This window comes from Oncorhynchus kisutch, linkage group LG2 (assembly GCF_002021735.2).
Source record: "Oncorhynchus kisutch isolate 150728-3 linkage group LG2, Okis_V2, whole genome shotgun sequence".
NCBI classification, from domain to species: domain Eukaryota; kingdom Metazoa; phylum Chordata; class Actinopteri; order Salmoniformes; family Salmonidae; genus Oncorhynchus; species Oncorhynchus kisutch.
The window spans coordinates 62,292,539-62,311,204 of NC_034175.2; the positions used below are offsets into that span (position 1 = coordinate 62,292,539).

The 18,666-nt window shown below is 41.9% G+C and overlaps 2 protein-coding genes across 2 annotated transcripts in view; both read left to right on the forward strand.

Annotated features, from left to right (window-relative positions):
* The window catches only part of LOC109869742 (follistatin-related protein 1-like), a 37,821-nt gene extending 28,568 nt beyond the window's left edge, over positions 1 to 9,253 (forward strand). The window contains exons 7-11 of the mRNA XM_020460007.2: positions 1,087 to 1,205; positions 6,072 to 6,184; positions 6,907 to 7,017; positions 7,167 to 7,261; positions 7,843 to 9,253. Of these exons, the coding sequence (XP_020315596.1) occupies positions 1,087 to 1,205; positions 6,072 to 6,184; positions 6,907 to 7,017; positions 7,167 to 7,261; positions 7,843 to 7,884 (480 nt within the window). The 3' untranslated portion in view covers positions 7,885 to 9,253. The remainder of the gene's footprint in view (positions 1 to 1,086; positions 1,206 to 6,071; positions 6,185 to 6,906; positions 7,018 to 7,166; positions 7,262 to 7,842) is intronic.
* A 1,770-nt stretch (positions 9,254 to 11,023) lies between these two features.
* On the forward strand, positions 11,024 to 18,666 carry lrrc58b (leucine rich repeat containing 58b). The gene is made up of 4 exons (XM_020459999.2): positions 11,024 to 11,760; positions 16,629 to 16,757; positions 17,003 to 17,280; positions 17,418 to 18,666. Exons 1-4 carry the CDS (start codon positions 11,300 to 11,302, stop codon positions 17,609 to 17,611), a joined length of 1,062 nt encoding a protein of 353 aa, XP_020315588.1. The 5' UTR covers positions 11,024 to 11,299; the 3' UTR covers positions 17,612 to 18,666.

An 18,666-nucleotide genomic window follows, 5' to 3' on the forward strand; every position in this document is an offset into this window, starting at 1 on the left:
TGAAAGCATTATACTGCAGCATACTGTAAATTATGCATTGTGGGAAAATGTAGTGGGCGGGAAATAGTTTCTGTATTTCAAATAGTACTGTAATTCCACCCCACAGAAAACAGTACTGTACCTTAATTTTGGAGCGCCAAGAACATTTTGATCACTAATGGGTATTGTTGTTTTTTGAGGTGCCCTTTGCAAGATGCCTTATTTGTTGAACCCGTTAATGTGGGTGCTGTACCAATTTAACCCATGTGTTTATAGTGCCCCATCAACTTGAAATGTAGAAGGGATAGAGTGCAGTGGCAAGTCTTAAACCTTTGGTCTGTTTTGCCAAGTAATTGCTGCCAGTTTGGAAGCCTTTGCTACGGCCTCTTGTGGAAGTGATATAAATCACCAAATAATAAATTATATGCTGTACTGTGTAAATACATTACCTTGCAGCCAACCTTTCACCAATTCCATGTAATTCCAGTAAAATACTGTGAAATCTCCCCCACAATTACTTTCATTCATTAGTTCATTAATTTATTCATTATGATTACATTAGCATTTACTTTTTTACATTGCAATACAGTACATTGGATGTATTCAACTATGTCATTACACAGTACTTGCTTTACCATTGTATTTAGATTACAGTAGGTATACTGCACTATGAAATACAGTGTCTTACTTACCGATAGCTGCCTGCATGTTACTGTCAAATTCACTTCAACCCCTTTACAGTGTAGGGTTGTCAGGTGACCGATGACCACTGGTGATGACCGCCACAGACAGTCAAAGTGCAAAGTTCACTGTGGATTAGCAGTCTTGGAAGGAGAGTTTTTATCAGGTAGAGGGAGATATTTAGAAAATGATTGAGAGAGGAACTGATATGACCAGAAGAAAAGTGAGAGTGTGGGGGGGATTATGCTTAAAGGCTAAAATATATTTATTATTATACCCAATCCCCCCCCACTCTCACTTTTCTTTTTCTTTTTTCTCACTATTCACTTTTATGATTTTATATTGGCCTACAGGGGCCCATGACACTCTTCTATTCTCTACTCCTACTAACTCTGCTAGTTTCTGTGTGCATGTGTGTGTGTACAGAACTATGACAATGGTGACTCCCAGCTGGACTCTTCAGAGCTCCTTAAGTTCATCCAACATAATGACTCCAACGTGGACATGCAGTCATATGCAGACCAGGAGAGCAACAAGCTGCTCAGGTCAGTGTGTGTGTGTACTTGTGTGCATGCTATTTCACCTTTTATTTGTGTGTGTGTATATATATATACATTAAATCAAATCAAATTTTATTTGTCACATACACATGGTTAGCAGATGTTAATGCGAGTGTAGCGAAATGCTTGTGCTTCTAGTTCCGACAATGCCGTAATAACCAACGAGTAATCTAACTAACAATTCCAAAACTACGACCTTATACACACAAGTGTAAAGGGATAAAGAATATGTACATAAAGATATATGAATGAGTGATGGTACAGAGCGGCATAGGCAAGATGCAGTAGATGGTATCGAGTACAGTATACACATATGAGATGAGTATGTAAACAAAGTGCATAGTTAGTGGCTAGTGATACATGTATTACATAAAGATGGAGTAGATGATATAGAGTACAGTATATACGTAGACATATGAGATGAGTAATGTAGGGTATGTAAACATTATATTAAGTAGCATTGTTTAAAGTGGCTAGTGATATATTTTACATCAATTCCCATTATTAAAGTGGCTGGAGTTGAGTCAGTGTGATGGCAGCAGCCACTCAATGTTAGTGGTGGCTGTTTAACAGTCTGATGGCCTTGAGATAGAAGCTGTTTTTCAGTCTCTCGGTCCCAGCTTTGATGCACCTGTACTGACCTCGCCTTCTGGATGATAGCGGGGTGAACAGGCAGTGGCTCGGGTGGTTGTTGTCCTTGATGATCTTTATGGCCTTCCTGTGACATCGGGTGGTGTAGGTGTCCTGGAGAGCAGGTAGTTTGCCCCCGGTGATGCGTTGTGCAGACCTCACTACCCTCTGGAGAGCCTTACGGTTGTGGGCGGAGCAGTTGCCGTACCAGGCGGTGATACAGCCCGACAGGATGCTCTCGATTGTGCATCTGTAGAAGTTTGTGAGTGCTTTTGGTGACAAGCCGAATTTCTTCAGCCTCCTGAGGTTGGCGCTGCTGCGCCTTTTCACAATGTTGTCTGTGTGGGTGGACCAATTCAGTTTGTCTGTGAAGTGTATGCCGAGGAACTTAAAACTTACTACCCTCTCCACTACTGTCCCATCGATGTGGATAGGGGGGTGCTCCTATCCTGCTCCTGCTGTTTCCTGAAGTCCACAATCATCTCCTTGGTTTTGTTGACGTTGAGTGTGAGGTTATTTTCCTGACACCACACTCCGAGGGCCCTCACCTCCTCCCTGTAGGCCGTCTCGTCGTTGTTTGTAATCAAGCCTACCACTGTTGTCGTCCGCAAACTTGATGATTGAGTTGGAGGCGTGCGTGGCCACGCAGTCGTGGGTGAACAGGGAGTACAGGAGAGGGCTCAGAACACACCCTTGTGGGGCCCCAGGGTTGAGGATCAGCAGGGTGGAGATGTTGTTACCTACCCTCACCACCTGGGGAGGCCCGTCAGGAAGTCCAGTACCCAGTTGCACAGGGCGGGGTCGAAACCCAGGGTCTCGAGCTTGATGACGAGTTTGGAGGGTACTATGGTGTTAAATGCTGAGCTGTAGTCGATGAACAGCATTCTCACATAGGTATTCCTCTTGTCCAGATGGGTTAGTCAAAGGTTTGGACACACCTACTCATTCAAGGGTTTTTCTTTATTTTTACTATTTTCCACATTGTAGAATAATAGTGAAGACATCAAAACTATGAAATAACACATATGGAATCATGTAGCAACCAAAAAAGTGCATTTTAAATTTGAGATTCTTCAAAGTAGCCACTCTTTGTCTTGATGATAGCTTTGCACATTCTTGGCATTCTCTCAACCAGCTTCATGAGGAAGTCACCTGGGATGCATCTCAATTAACAGGTGTGCCTTGTGGAAAAATGTTCCTTCTTAATGCGTTTGAGCCAATCAGTTGTGTTGTGACAAGGTAGGTGTGGTATACCGAAGTCCAAGTCCATATTATGGCAAGAACAGCTCAAATAAACAAAGTGAAACGACAGTCCTTCATTAAAGTGCAGTCACAAAAACCATCAAGCGAAATAAATGCTTCGTAGAGTTCAAGTAACAGACATATCTCAACATCAACTGTTTAGAGGAGACTGCGTGAATCATGCCTTCATGGTTGAATTGCTTCAAAGAAACCAGTACTAATGGACACCATTAAGAATAAGAGACTTGCTTGGCCAAGAAACACGAGCAATGGACATTAGACCGATGTAAATCTGTCCCTTGAGATTTTTGGTGTCTTTGTGAGATGTAGAGTAGGTGAACGGATGATCTTCGCATTTGTGGTTCCCACCGTGAAGCATGGAGGAGGTGGTGTGATGGTGTGGGGTTGCTTTGCTGGTGACACTGTCAGTGATTTATTTAGAATTCAAGGCACACTTAATCAGCATGGCTACCACAGTATTCTGCAGCGATACACCATCCCATCTGGTTTACGCTTAGTGGGACTATCATTTATTTTTCAACAGGACAATGACCCAACACAACTCCAGGCTGTGTAAAGGCTATTTGACCAAGAAAGAGAGTGATGGAGTGCTGCATCAGATGACCTCATCTCCATAATCACCCGACCTCAACCCAGTTGAGATGGTTTGGGATGAGTTGGATTCCAGAGTGAAGGAAAGGTCGCCAACAAGTGCTCAGCATATGTGGCAACTCCTTCAAGACTGTTGGAAAAGCATTTCAGGTGAAGCTGGTTGAGAGAATGCCAAGGGTGTGCAAAGCTGTCATCAAGGCAAAGGGTATCTACTTTGAAGAATCTCAAATATAAAAGATATTTGATTTGTTGAACACTTTTTTGATCACTACATAATTCCATAGTTTGAATGTCTTCACTGTTATTCTACAATGTAGAACATTTAAAAAAGAAAAACCCTTAAATGAGTAGGTGTCCAAACCTTTGACTGGTGCTGTTTATATTATTTATACATATATATTTTAGCTCAGTAGACAGAAAAATATGACACTTTACAAAACAGGTCATTCACACATTCTCATAGATCATCATATAATGTTTGCAGCCTGTCTACGTGTGGTGTAAATTTGAGCCATTACATAACATACCGTAAATGTATATGTGTATACCTATAAAGTATCTATATCATATACAGTATCGATATCATATTCTCAGCTGTACAGTAGAGGGTTTCTGAGGAGCTGGTGCTATATTAAGCCCTACTGTCCCTCTCTCTGCCTTGAACCCTGTGTGACCCAGGCCTCCTTTGGGTGATCTTAACCTCACCTGTTCTGTACATGATCAGAGCCTGGGTTTCCACTGTGCTGCTCACTTGAGAAGTGTTGCAATGCTTCTGCAGGTTTGGAGATAAGAAGCTGATGTAAGAAGCTGATGTAAGAAGCTGATGTAAGAAGCTGATGTAAGAAGCTGATGTAATCAGCCACTTCTATTGCCCACACATGAGTAGGGCCCTGGGTTTTTACAGGCCATGTGACTTGACCGGGAAAAACTCTTGGTCCTACAAATGAAGCATTGAAAATAATATTCTGTGGGCAAAACATTCCATTAACTTCACTTTATCAGACACCCAGCACAGTCAGACACTATGCCCAATAACCATCTCAACAGCTATACAGAGCATTCGCAACATATTCAGACCCCTTGAATTTTTCCACATTTTGTCATGTTAAAGCCTTATTCTAAAATTGATTAAATTGTTTTTTCCCCCTCATCAATCTACACACAATGCCCCATAAAGACAAAGAAAATGTTGATTAAAAAAAATGTTTTTTAGCTCATTTATATAATAAAAAAACACTGAAATATCACATTTACATACTGTACCTTCGCCCCAGTCTGAAGTCATGTGCACTCTGGAGTGGGTTTTCATCAAGGATCTCACTGAACTTTGCTCCGTTCATGTTTCCCTCGATCCTGATTAGTCCTGATTAGTCTCATGATACTGCCACCACCATGATTCACCGTAGGGATGGTGCCAGGTTTCCTCCAGATGTGACGCCTGGCATTCAGGCCAAAGAGTTCAATCTTAGTTTCATCAGACCAGAAAATCTTGTTTCTCATGGTCTGAGAGTCCTTTAGATGCCTTTTGGCAAACTCCAAGCAGGCTGTTATGTGCCTTTTACTGAGGAGGGGCTTCTGTCTGGCCAATCTACCATAAATGCCTGATTGGTGGAGTAATGCAGAGATGGTTGTCCTTCTGGAAGGTTATCCCATCTCCACAGAGGAACTCTGGAGCTCTGTCAGAGTGACCATCGGCCTCTTGGTCACCTCCCTGACCAAGGCCCTTCTCCCCTGATTTCTTAGTTTTGGCCAGGCGGCCAGCTCTAGGAAGAGTCTTAGTAGTTCTAAACTTCTTCCATTTAAGAATGATGGAGGCCACTGTGTTCTTGGGGATCTTCAATACTGCAGAATATTTTGGATTGATACCCTTCCCCAGATCTGTGCCTCGACACAATCCTGTCTCGGAGCTCTACGGACAATTCCTATGACCCGATGGCTTGGTTTTTGCTCTGAAATGTATTGTCAACTGTGGGACCTTATATAGACAGGTGTGTGCCTTTCCAAATCATGCCCAATCAATTGAATTTACCACAGGTAGACTCCAATCAAGGTGTAGAAAGATCTCATGATCAATAGAAACAGAATGCTGTGAGACTCGGGTGCAAAGGGTCTGAATACTTATGTAAATAAGGTATTTCTATTTATTTATTTGCAATGAAAATCTAAACTGTTTTTGCCTTTGATATTATGGGGTATTGTATGTAGATTGATGAGGGGGAAAATGTATTTAATCCATTTTAGAATATGGCTGTAACGTAACAAAATGTGGAAAAAGTCAAGGGGTCTGAATAATTTCCGAATGCTTAGCTATGAGTACAGGCAGTGAATGTGAACCTGTGTGTGTGTGTTTCTCTCTGCTCTTCCCAGGAGCCTATGTGTGGATGCCCTGATCGAGATGTCCGATGAGAACACTGACTGGAAGCTGAGCTTCGATGAGTTCCTCAACTGCCTGAAGCCCGGCTTCAACCCACCTGAGAAGAGTGAGCTCCCAGACACATGACCGTTGACTCAATGACTCTATGATGACAACACTGCACACCACTGCTGACACCACACATGTTTTCTTTCTCAGTTCATTACACAAATACCTCTATATCAACCTCTTAGACACATGCAGTCAGCATGCAGTATGTGTTTACAGTGCATGGGATGTACATATGTTAATCAAAATAGCAAATTCATTCACCACAACCATAGGCAAATCCACTGTAACTCACCCTAACATACTTGAAATTCACTGCAACAAAAACATCTCAATGTGATTTATTTACAGACAACTTTATTTTTTCTTGGTCTTTTGTACTGTACTAAGTTGATCAGAAGTTGTGCATTAATGATGTAGGGGAAAGTTCAGTGATAGGAAGAGCGGTTCTGGGAGAGAGCCCTATGACTTCCCTCACAGCTGCAGCACACATTCCAGTCCGGAACACAGAACCTACCCTGGGGCCTCACCAGAGCCAAAGTCATAGATAATAGAGTGCTTTAACATACTGTACACAGTCTATATCCCTCTAGTGCTCTCTTTCTGCTGCGGACTACAGCACTACTCAACTGCGCTAAATGTTTTATTTAGACATCTAGAACAAACCGATTCAAGTAAAACAGAGCATATTTAATCATTTCTGGTCACTTGAACAGACATTATTGTTAGATCCGGTGTGTATGCGAGGCACAAAATTCTATGTGCCCCCCTCTTCTGCAGAGTGTGCCCTGGAGGATGAGACCTATAAGGATGGGGCTGAGACACAGGTGGAGTGTAACCGCTGTGTGTGTGCCTGCGGCAACTGGGTCTGCACCGCCATGACCTGCAATGGTGAGGATAGGCACACCAGTATAGACACACTGGCTCATCTACAAGTCACCTGAACCACATACTGGGCTTACAAATAAGAACTCAACACCTGTCTTTCTCTCTCTCCAATTGATCCTGTAATTCTTTCTTCCTTTGCATCTCTTTCTTAGATAAGACAGCGGTCGTCGAGGAGACCGGAGAGGCAGGGCAGGAGATGACCGAGGAGGAATGGAGCCTCCGTGTGGCCGAGCTCAACAAGCACCAGGTCAGCAACGGGATGTCAAAGTTCAAGGGACAGACCGGGCCGCCCTCCAATCTCCCCAGACATATGGGGTAGCTCTGGAATCTGTCTTTAAACAGTTGGGCGAGTTGTGCTTTATTGATGACTATCCTTGTGTGTGTGTGTGTGTGTGTGTGTGTGTGTGTGTGTGTGTGTGTGTGTGTGTGTGTGTGTGTGTGTGTGTGTGTGTGTGTGTGTGTGTTGCTTTAGTTAAATTCACGGGGGAGCAGTTCTGGCTCTCCACAATAGCAGAGTCAGCGAGTTCATGTACTCTGTCCTCAAACAGAATATCTTCCAACAACAACTTACAGCCCTGTGGGCTGAATGTATTAATACAAAAAAGTTATCCAATATTGCAGATAAGAACCGGTAGAGATCCCTACACAAGAGGAACTAGGGGACAGTCATTCTCCACACTGTGTAGAGTAAAATGGGCTATTGAGTGTGGCTATTTATTTGTAACTATCTAACTAGGGCTACATGGCATACAATTATTATTATCATTACAATATTTAACTCTCCTCCCACATATGCTTTCTCTCTCTCTCTCTCTCTTACAAAAACAGGAAACAGTGGAGAAGATGAAGGTCAGCACAAAGGAGGCCTAAGATGCCTAAAGAAGGAGGGCGTGAAGGAAAGAGAGCGAGAGAAAAGACTTCACTCTTCTTCCATTGATAAGGCCCTGTGCTGTTCCTGAATGTACTCATATGTTCATTATTATAGCTTTTTGTTTATGTGTGTTAGATGCAGGGCAGTCAAGAGTATTATTTGGGGAGTTTCTTGAGTTAAGTACTGTCTTCATGTTCTATTGTTTTACTGCACCCCTGCACTAGGAATGGGGCCATTTTTACTGCTGACGTTTTAAATATTGTTTTTCTATCTATACATTATAAACACAGTATTTGTTGTTATGTTTTTTTTTTTGTGTGAAATAGCAAGCGGTAAATAGTTGGCGATGAGAAACATTTGAGATGTTTGGAGTGAATTGTTGGGACACCTTTCTCCATCAAGGAAATAAAATCACCTTTAAAGTCCTTCCAGATGTGTTAGAGAAATGTTGAGCAAGACCATGATAGTGTCTCATTGTAGGGGAAGAGGATGTCTCACTACTACTTGATACTACTTGACAAATGCACTTCTCCCTCCATGACTAGCAGCATAGTTTCGGGCCTTAGTGGATTGTCCCGTTTAGTTAGAATCCTTTGCTTTTTGGCAAATGTGTTTGCTTCTATGTACAATTTGTTATATGCTTGATTTGGAGATCATATGTGATTGCAATGGCTCCTGTGCTGTATTCTGTTGGCTCTCTCTGGTGCTTGTTTTAGAAACATTAAAGCCTAGATTGTAGAATGAAAGCAACTAGCACCGAGCACAGAGCTGAGTACAGCATGGAGAGAACTAAAAACCAAAGCCTGACGATGACTAGGATGTTGATGTACGAACCCCTCCAGGCAAAGCATTTCTCTGGACCCAGCAACAACACTATACCTGTGCTTGTCAAAGATCAGTCATAAGGATTAGCCTCGCTGTCAGCTAATGTAGCTTAGATGCATCTCTAACTCAAGAGTGCATGCTTATATGATATAATGTGTGTCTGTAATGGAGTGTTTTTGAGAGAGTGTGTACTGCCTACAATTGTGTGGTGGTGTGTCATATTTGTTATATGTTTTATTTGTCAAAAGTCCCACTTATCTTGAGAAATCGTTTCTGGTTATATCAGTGCCTTAAAACCCAAACATAGGCCTGCAGACACACTGTAGAGGTCTCGTGTCCTGCAACCTTTAAACCACAATTGGAATGGGCAAGACTATTCTTGGCAGAATTTTGGTATAGATTTTGGAGCTATGTGGTTTAGTCCTTGTTAAGTGTTTGTGTAAAAGTTGAATAGCTAGGTTAAAACTAGGTTTATATTCTAAAATGAATGCAGAGTCTATAATGAATATGTATGTCAATTCAAATAAAGCCCATACAGTACTACAAATGTCTCAACCTCTCGTAAATGTGTGTATGTGCTTAGTGATGGGGAGGAAATGTATGTTACATACATATTGGGATATTTTTGGCGATATATCATATAAATTTGACAATTTCGCAATATTATTATTTTTAGCTAGTTTGCTGTACCTGCACAAAAACTCCAGTATTTCTCCTTCATAGCTTTGTTCTCCATCTTTTGTTCAATAATGAGCCTATTTGATTTCACCAGTTTTATTTCCATGACTGATCAAAACGTGTTTTCTCGTGGCTCTCAGTATAGAATCACAGTACATATAGAATCTAAAGTAAAATCTCATTTTATTTGTCACATACACATGGTTAGCAGATGTTAATGCGAGTGTAGCGAAATGCTTGTGCTTCTAGTTCCGACAATGCAGTAATAACCAACAAGTGATCTAGCTAGCAATTCCAAAACTACTACCTTATAGACACAAGTGTAAGGGGATAAAGAATATGTACATAAAGATATATGAGTGAGTGATGGTACAGAGCGGCATAGGCAAGATACAGTAGATGGTATTGAGTGCAGTATATACATATGAGATGAGTATGTAAACAAAGTGGCATAGTTAAAGTGGCTAGTGACACATGTATTACATAAAAATGCAGTAGATGATATAGAGTACAGTATATACATATACATATGCGATGAATAATGTAGGGTATGTAAACATTATATTAAGTAGCATTGTTTAAAGTGGCTAGTGTTATATTTTACATCATTTTCCATCAATTCCCAAGTATTGTGAGACTGGAGGGACATATCGTATCGGCACCTAAGTATTGTGATAATATCGTGAGGTCTCTGTCAGTGTTGTGTGAATGCGTGCTTGTGTGTCTGTCTGTCTGTGATCCTTCATATCCAGACACTTCAATGAATGACATTCATGCGTCAGAGCTCAGTCTATACGAGAAGTGTTGCTGTTGTGGTTTTCTACAGAAACTCTAGCCTACATTCCATTGATATTGCTCCAAGAGGCAGTGTTCCAATGTCATCTGGTCCATACAGTGGCTGTAATTTGAGAACACCTTTTAAGTCCCTTAACATTCAAGCCTCTTGTGGTTTAATATGTGAACAAATGCCAAGTTTGTATAAAGTGCAAGGACAGTGTGTTCCCAGGATAGTAAAAAAAACAATGTTATCTGTAAAAAGTCTGATCATTTCGCATGTCATCTGTTTACCCTGAGACAAGTCTTCCAGTGGTATCTTAGCACATGTCACAGTGACCTACTGAAGATCAATTCATTCTTCCATTCAGTCATCTGGTCCATACAGTGGCTGTAATATGAACATAGCTTTTAAGACACTTAACATTGCAAACAGTGGATATGTTTGTATTCTGTTTGCATTGTGTTTTATGATGGATATGGGTGACTTGAGATTGCTTTTATAACCAAGTTGTGCAAGTCACATTTTTTTTTAAATCTACACACTCGTGGGCGTTCTTGCACAATGTAATACTACTGGATGATTGCATAATATCCAAGGGCAAGGGGACCAGGGAGCAGACTGCAAACTGAGTGAATTACCACCGTCAACTTTCTCCCAGTTTTACTTAGTTATGCACCAATTACAACATTTATGCACCACGATTATTCTGTTTACTAGTAAACGGTGACAAACGTCGTGATGTTACTCTATAACTAGATCAGATCCAACTTAGATAATGCATATAAACCAATGAAAGGGTTAAATTAGGGCGGAACTACTACTGGCCAACCCCGAAACATGTACTATATATATACTAAACAGTTGCTTTGTTGTACCAGCCAGGTTCTGACAAATCACAGTGAGCTATTCTACACAATCATCTTTTCCCGACACAGGTTTATTTATTTTCTGTCAGATGCAGTTGTAGCCCACTGCTTGGGAATACATTCTTAGCGACAATGTGGGTCGCCACCGTTCGGCTACCTCAAGGAATATTGATTTGAAACAGACGGAAATTCGGGGCCATTGGACTCTCATAAAGAGTTTGCAACCCCACGTTGTTCAGAATATTGAACAGTAGCCTACACTGCGAAATGGATTTGCATGAAGGAGCCGCAAACGGTCATTGTGAGGGTGTTTTAGACCTGTCACGTCGGAATTTGAACAGTTTGAGCTTGGTCAATATCAGCGAGGAGCAAAAGAGGGACACCAAGCAGTTGTATCTAAGCTTCAATCGATTGGCCTCGCTGTCCGGATCAGTTTGCATGTTCTCCAACCTCGAGTTTCTGGACATTAGCAACAACGGACTATCGGTCATCTGTGAAGACATTACTCGGTTAACCAAGCTCAGAACACTAATATCCAAGAACAACCGTCTGGACGAATTCTCGCTGCCTAAGGAGTTTGGATCTTTGCCATTGGAGGTGTTGAATCTAAGTGGCAATCGATTTGAGGAGATGCCAGCGCAGTTCCTGAAGTTGCAGCGGCTACAATCACTTTCCCTGGGGGGAAACCGATTACAAAGTATTCCTGCAGAAATAGAAAATTTAACCAGGTATGTAGACTACATAACGTGACGTGCACGGCCTCGCCAGGTGCTAAAGGAAGTGATGGGTCGTTCGCAAACGAACGGATCTTCTTGTTGAACGTCGAGGACCGAATCTTATTAGTGAAAGAGCTGTCCATTTGACTCGCCGAGTTGCATACTCCGTTTTGAGGTCAAAACGTTGTTCTGCAAAGTTTCAAAAGAAGTATCTAGAGGGTGAAACAAATAGTGGGGAGAGCGCGTGAGTCTGGTCCACGCAGATGATGTTTTTTTCAGTGCATTTTTAGGGGGCAACTTCCTTTTCAGGCGATCTAACAGTGTGGCCAGTTAAACATGTCATTTCAACGCGAATTTCACAATCTGACATAATGGTAGCCTACTTGGCTTTACATTGGCGATTTGCATTTGTTTCGTGATTCCAGGTCGATTTAAGCATTTTGAACAAAGAGCCGTCTGGGAGCCAAATGAACCGGCTCTTTTACGTGAACGGAGCCAAATGAACCGGCTCACGGAAACCGTTGAATGCCCATCACTATATAGCTACAGCGTTGTCGCATTAGCTTGTTACAATGTTGCAGTTCACTGTGGTTTCCACTAGATAGGCCCATAGCCAATTGTGACTGTGCGATCATAAAAGTTCAGGGAAACTAAACTTTGCTGCTTTTTTGTTTGCTTAATTTAAGGTTTGGGTTATGCATAAAGTTAGCAGTGTGGCTAAGTTTAGGGTTAGGTTTAAATTCAAACATTTTAAAATAGGCTGGGTTTAAGATTTTGTGGCTGTAGTAACAAGTTACTATCGTTCCACAGTGATTGCATCACAACCTTTCACATAGCAAAAGTGTCAACCGCCTGATACTAACTATCACAATGACCAGCTTAGGCCTAGTGTGATAAGGTTTACGGGCGAAGAGTGAGTTCAGTGGGTACAGGCCATTTCAACTGCCATTGCTGCTGGGAGTTTGGGTTGTTGTGAAGGCTTAAGTGATGCCGTTACATCAATGCATAGAGGTGGGAGCAAGCTGTGCTGTGCTGTCTTGTAGCCTAATTCCATGGATGCTTACCATTACAAAAACAATGCACCCCCTTGATTGCCAGGACTATGGTTAAATGGATTTTAACACATCCTCACTCCTCCAGTAGGCTACTGTATCAGTACACTGAAGCAGACTTTAAATCCTAACCTGTAGGTTTTTTAGGAAATGAAAACAGTATACTATCACAACATGCAGATAATCACAATTACCATGCAATCAGGCCTTGACCAACACTGGGCCTGGGTTAGCCAGAATAGATTTTGACCCTATGCTTGCTTACAGCTGCACTGGGGTCAGACAGGCTTCCTGTATAGATTAAGACACAGCGGTGCCAGATCAGGCTCAGAAAATGTACCTCAATCCAGGGATGAGAAATGCATTGAACTAACTCTGAATTGTCCCATTATCCCAACTGTTACATCGAGAACATCTATAAAAAAAAAAACAAGCCGTCAATTCTTCTCTCTCCTAATGGGAACTTGGAATACAACACATTTCTTATCCTTGGATTGTGGTACGTTTTCTGAACCATATCTCACACCAGCTCCGCAGTGTCTTAGTCTAAACAGGAAGCCTGTCCGACCCCAGTGCAGCTATTATCAAGCGTAGGGTCAGGATCTATTCTGGCTAGGGTTGGGGCATGACTGACTGCCTAAGTTGCTCAGAGGAGGACATGAATATGGTTCATGTGGTGGGGTACACATTGCGCAGTATACACAGTAACAGCCTCTGGGATGACTAACTCTTACCCATCAATTACACACACACTCACTTCCACATAGTCAAGTCACACATGTATGCAGAGATGTCATGACACACACATTCAAGCCTCCTGCGGTTTAATCTGTGAAAAAATGCCAAGTTTGTATAAACTGCAAGAGCAGTGTGTTCCCAGGATAGTAAAAAACAATTATCTGGAAACAGTCTGTATTTCTGATGTCATGTGTTTACCCTGAGACAAGTCTGCCAGTGGTATCTTAGCACAGGTCACAGTGACCTACTGAAGATCAATTAATTCTTCCCTCTACCCCAGCCTCCATACAGGTCACATTCTTCTGATATCAGTGAGCACAGTTTAGGATCTGACTATATAGCCAACTAACATTATGAAAGAGAAGGCATTGTGAAGTCAGATCAGTGGAACTGGGATGTGGGTCATGTCAAGTGGTATTAAACAGTAGCCTATTTATAGACGAACCAAAGATAAGTGTGTAAGTACTTTGACTTCAGCTGCAATAGATCCTGATTGGCTTTAATAGTTTACTAACCCTGACCCTATTGGCTGACTGTCATCAACTGATTTGATCATTGCTTTTTAGTGACATAACATACTTTTTATATGGGCAAATAAAACTCATAAGAAGATGTAAAACTTTCCTTTTTATTCTACACCTGAGGGTGGTTTTAACCTTCCAGACTTGGACTTGTATCAACTCACCACCCAGGGCTGTTACTTGGGACATATAGTTAAATACACTGAAGAGGAACAATGGGTACATATTGAAGATGAGCATGTTCATACCGAGAATCCTTTGTGTCTATTTGCGAAGGATAAAGCAAAGAACATTAACAACTTCATAGTTATGAATACTATAACAATATGGAATTAAATTACTGGTTTTATATCATAATTTCAATTTGAAATATTTTGGACATTAAAGCAAACTTGAGGGAATCTTATTTGAGTCAGAAGTATATTCCAATAATTGGTAAGCTATACAAAACCTTGCAGAGAGCCTCATTTTATTCAGTCTCTTAGAGGAAAAATAAACTATTGGAACCAAGACTTTTAAAAATAAGATTGGCACAAGATGGAGAGAATGTTGGAACATAATTAACTAAATGACTTAATGAAAATGTATACTTATTCCAGTATAAACTAGAATTTGTTATACAATTGCCAAAATTCCCAAATTCCACAGCACAACTTGTACAACTACAAGACTCTGTAATCCATGCCTTCTGGGAATGGTCTGAAGTCCAAGAGGTATGGGTGGAGTTAGAAATGTGGCTGTCAGAACTATTAGTCTGCTAATTTCAAGCCATGAGGATGCAGTAAGATTCTTCTTGTTAATCATCTTGAAAGATTTGTTTACTTTAACACTGGAACTCAACCAATCCTCCGTTAACACAATGGAAAGGTCATGCATCATTATCTAAATGCTGAAAGTGCTTGGGCGATGGAGAAAAACAAAATGGTCCAGTTTGAGGCCATGTGGCGGAGAGTGGGGTGTGAGCATGAGGGTCTGGGCAGATGTGATGTTGCTGTTTGTGTGATGTCATTTTGTAGGTGTATGTTTTTATTTTTATTTTTTTTATCCTACAAAGGAAAAAGTGGACTCAGCTTCAAAATGGTATATTATACTCTGTAGTTGGAGAACGTTATACTGCTTTGAAAGTTGAAGCTGTAACCCCACTTGAGAAGAAAAAGGCCCAGTACATACAAAATGTATATTTTAAAAGAAGGAAAAAAAGTTTAAATGCAATTTGACACTGAGGTTGGAATACTACTGTAAACTTGTGAAAATGATGTTAATGCCCTTTTTATTGTAAGAGCTTTTTGAAAGGACTGCCTGAAATCTCAGCCAATTTTGGTGGGGTGGAGTTTTGGCCTTCCATGGTGAACTTCCATGGTGACGTCACCATGTGGTATATTTTGTTAATAGACCAATAAGAAAGCGTTTCAAATAAGGGTGGACAGTATCCAGATTTTCATACTGTTTCTGTACTGTGCTGGGGAATACTGTATTACCACAAGTGCACACAGGGGGCACTATAAAAAAATACTAATAATAATTAATATTTTTTTGGGGGGGTGCGCATAACAATTTAGGCAACAGGGATCTTGATCCAGGATGGGATTGAATGTCTCTACTGTAACCCCAGGTCTCTAGTGATGCAGTGCCTTAGACCTCTATGCCACTCGGGAGGCCCCTTTCTGATAATTTTAATTGAAAATAATCAGTTATTTAATTGTTACCCAGAAACAGAACTCCAGGGGCCCCAGGGCTTGACTTCCAGGGACCCCACCCGCCCGTGTGGGTTAACTGTACAGAGGAGGCCATTATGCGCCAAGGACACAGAATGGCCTCCTCTGTCCCAGTTGCTGCTGTGTCATTTCTGCTGACGGATCACTCCCTGCATCTCCCTTTCACTCCCTGTTTCTCTTTGCCTGCTGCTCCCTCTGTTCCTCTCTCTCTCCATTTTCCCAGTGTCCAGCTGTCCTTTCACTCGTTCTTCCTTTCAGAGGGAATGTGATAATGTGATGAAACACTTGAATGTGTACATTTCCGTTTTGAGATTTGTGGATAATACATTTATCTGATATTTTTCGAACTGCCTCAGTCAGTCATCTGTTTTGTATGGGACTACCCCACATGGTTGTGGTGTAGGCTAAGCACCAGACATTTGATTATACTCGACCTAAACTTCACTCTAGCCATGAGAGAATGTTTTGGACTCTCTACCTCTGGCGGCCCCTACGCAAGTCAGAGTAAACCCATGCAGGCTAAAGACAGAGCTAGAAATTCCGGCACTTCTCTGTGGTATGTGTACAGTGTGTGTCTCTAGTGTCTTCCCTTTCAAACTGTTTGTTCAGCAGCTCCACTGCTCGAGCCCTTTGATGCCTTTCACTCTCTCTGTTAACACATCGCTGTCACATACAGCATCTATGTCAACATGTGGGAACTCCAATGTAGTACTGATGTGTCAAAACATGGCTAGCCACATATGCACTTGGAACTGCCCAGTAAACAGTATGTTATGGTGTTTTTGATGGGTTCATGCTGTACTTGTTAATTGTCACTTGATATGATGCTAAACATATTTAAACCTCTCTGTCAGTCTGGAGCTTCTATATTTGGGTGGTAACCTGATCACGTCTATTCCTCCTGAGCTGGCCAACCTGCCCTACCTCAGCTACCTGGTCCTGTGTGACAACCGCATCCAGGGTGTACCCCCACAGCTCACCAGGTAACCATAACACTAACCCTATCTGGCACATACTGCCACAGCTCACCAGTTAACCACAACACAACTGTAATATAACTCTAACACAATAATACTGCCACAAGACTGTGATAACCCAACCATATTCAAAGCATACCTCCACAACTGGTTAACAGAACCACATCCATCGTGGACTATCATAACCTAAACAAAGTCTAGATTTGTCTATAATACTCAAAACAATGACCATGCCCCCTCTCTCCCCTCAGGCTCCACTCCCTGCGTTCCCTCAGTCTCCATAACAACCTGCTGACCTACCTGCCCCGGGAGATTCTCAGCCTGGTCCACCTGCAGGAGCTCAGTCTCCGTGGCAACCCCCTAGTTGTGCGCTTCGTCAAGGAAATGACGTATGACCCTCCGTCGCTGCTGGAGCTGGCGGGACGTACCATCAAGAGCCGGAACGTTCCATACTCTCCCTGCGACATGCCCTGCCACCTGCTGCACTACCTAGACCTGGCCAGCAAGTGCCCCAATCCTAAGTGTGCCGGTACGTTTACTACAACTAGCTTCTCATTGGACTGTGTGTCTGTATTTCTGTACCTGCCTTTGTCTTGTCTGTATATAATGTATTATGTGTCCTATTTTAGTGTGCTTATTCTATCTTTCTGCTTTCTCTCTCCACAGGTGTGTACTTTGACTCATGCGTGCGCCACATCAAGTTTGTGGACTTCTGTGGGAAGTACCGGCTGCCCCTCATGCACTACCTGTGCTCTCCAGAATGCACCTCACCCTGCAGCTCCAACCCCCAGAGTGACGCAGAGTCAGAGGATGAGATCAGCGTGCCCGCTGACCGCCTGCAGAAGGTGCTGCTGGGATAGCAGGAAGTGGAGAGTCCTCTGGTCGTAACCATGATAAAGGAATGAAATCTGACCCCTCTGGTCTCTTGTGTGTGTGTGTGTGACGCTAGACTCGCAGACACAAACACACATATGAGAGATGTCTTTAGAGGTGTGTGTCCCCGGGAACCTATTGACTGTCAGTAGCAATCTAAAATTGGGGGACAAATTGTGAGGGAACTCCTGGATAAGCATAGGAGGGCAGTAGAAAACATAACTATTGCCAACTCACTATGTTAGCCATTGAAAGGGGTTTTCATGATTTTCAAACACCATCACGCCTTTCCTAATAATCAGGATATGAACAATGTGAGATGTCCAAGTGCCGGAAAAGTGTGTGACCCAGTACTCTGTGAAAGCTTTGTTTTCTGTCACACACAGGAAGTCGATCTAGGTTGGCAGAGTGAGTAGGGACACCTCACAGCACAATACACACATTTACTGTGAAAGGAGAAGAACTAACTAATCTGACAAGATGCAATGAAAGTTGGTATTTCCAGCCCTGGGTTTTCTCTAAATATAGACAGTTCTAGATGGATTTTGATCTGTGTGGGAACATTTACACAATATCCCCAGAAGGTACATGTTCAAGGTGAACAGGTACTACAGTATTTGGCCTTTAAAACATTATTAAGACTTAAAATGCTGGTCTATTGTTACAATACCATGAAGAAGTGAAATTAAATGGAAGGAACAGCAACAAAAACCCAACTTTTTGCACCCTGAAATATGTGACAATTCACCATTTGAGTTTGTCTTTTGTTTCCTGGAAGTGATTTCCTATTCGTGATCCTAAACCAATGTGAAAAAATCATATTTTTTTTGTAGCCTGTACTGCGCTTATACAAATCCATCGTTCTACTGTCTGACACACATTGGCTCAGACTAATACAGTGCTTTTATTAAAGATGACTTATGGAATATAATATAGTACTCATACAGGTTGACGATCTGTACTAAAGTATGTGCACTTTTCCCCTTTAATATAGACTGTACAGTATATAATATCACTAATAAAGTTGGATTTGCATATGTAA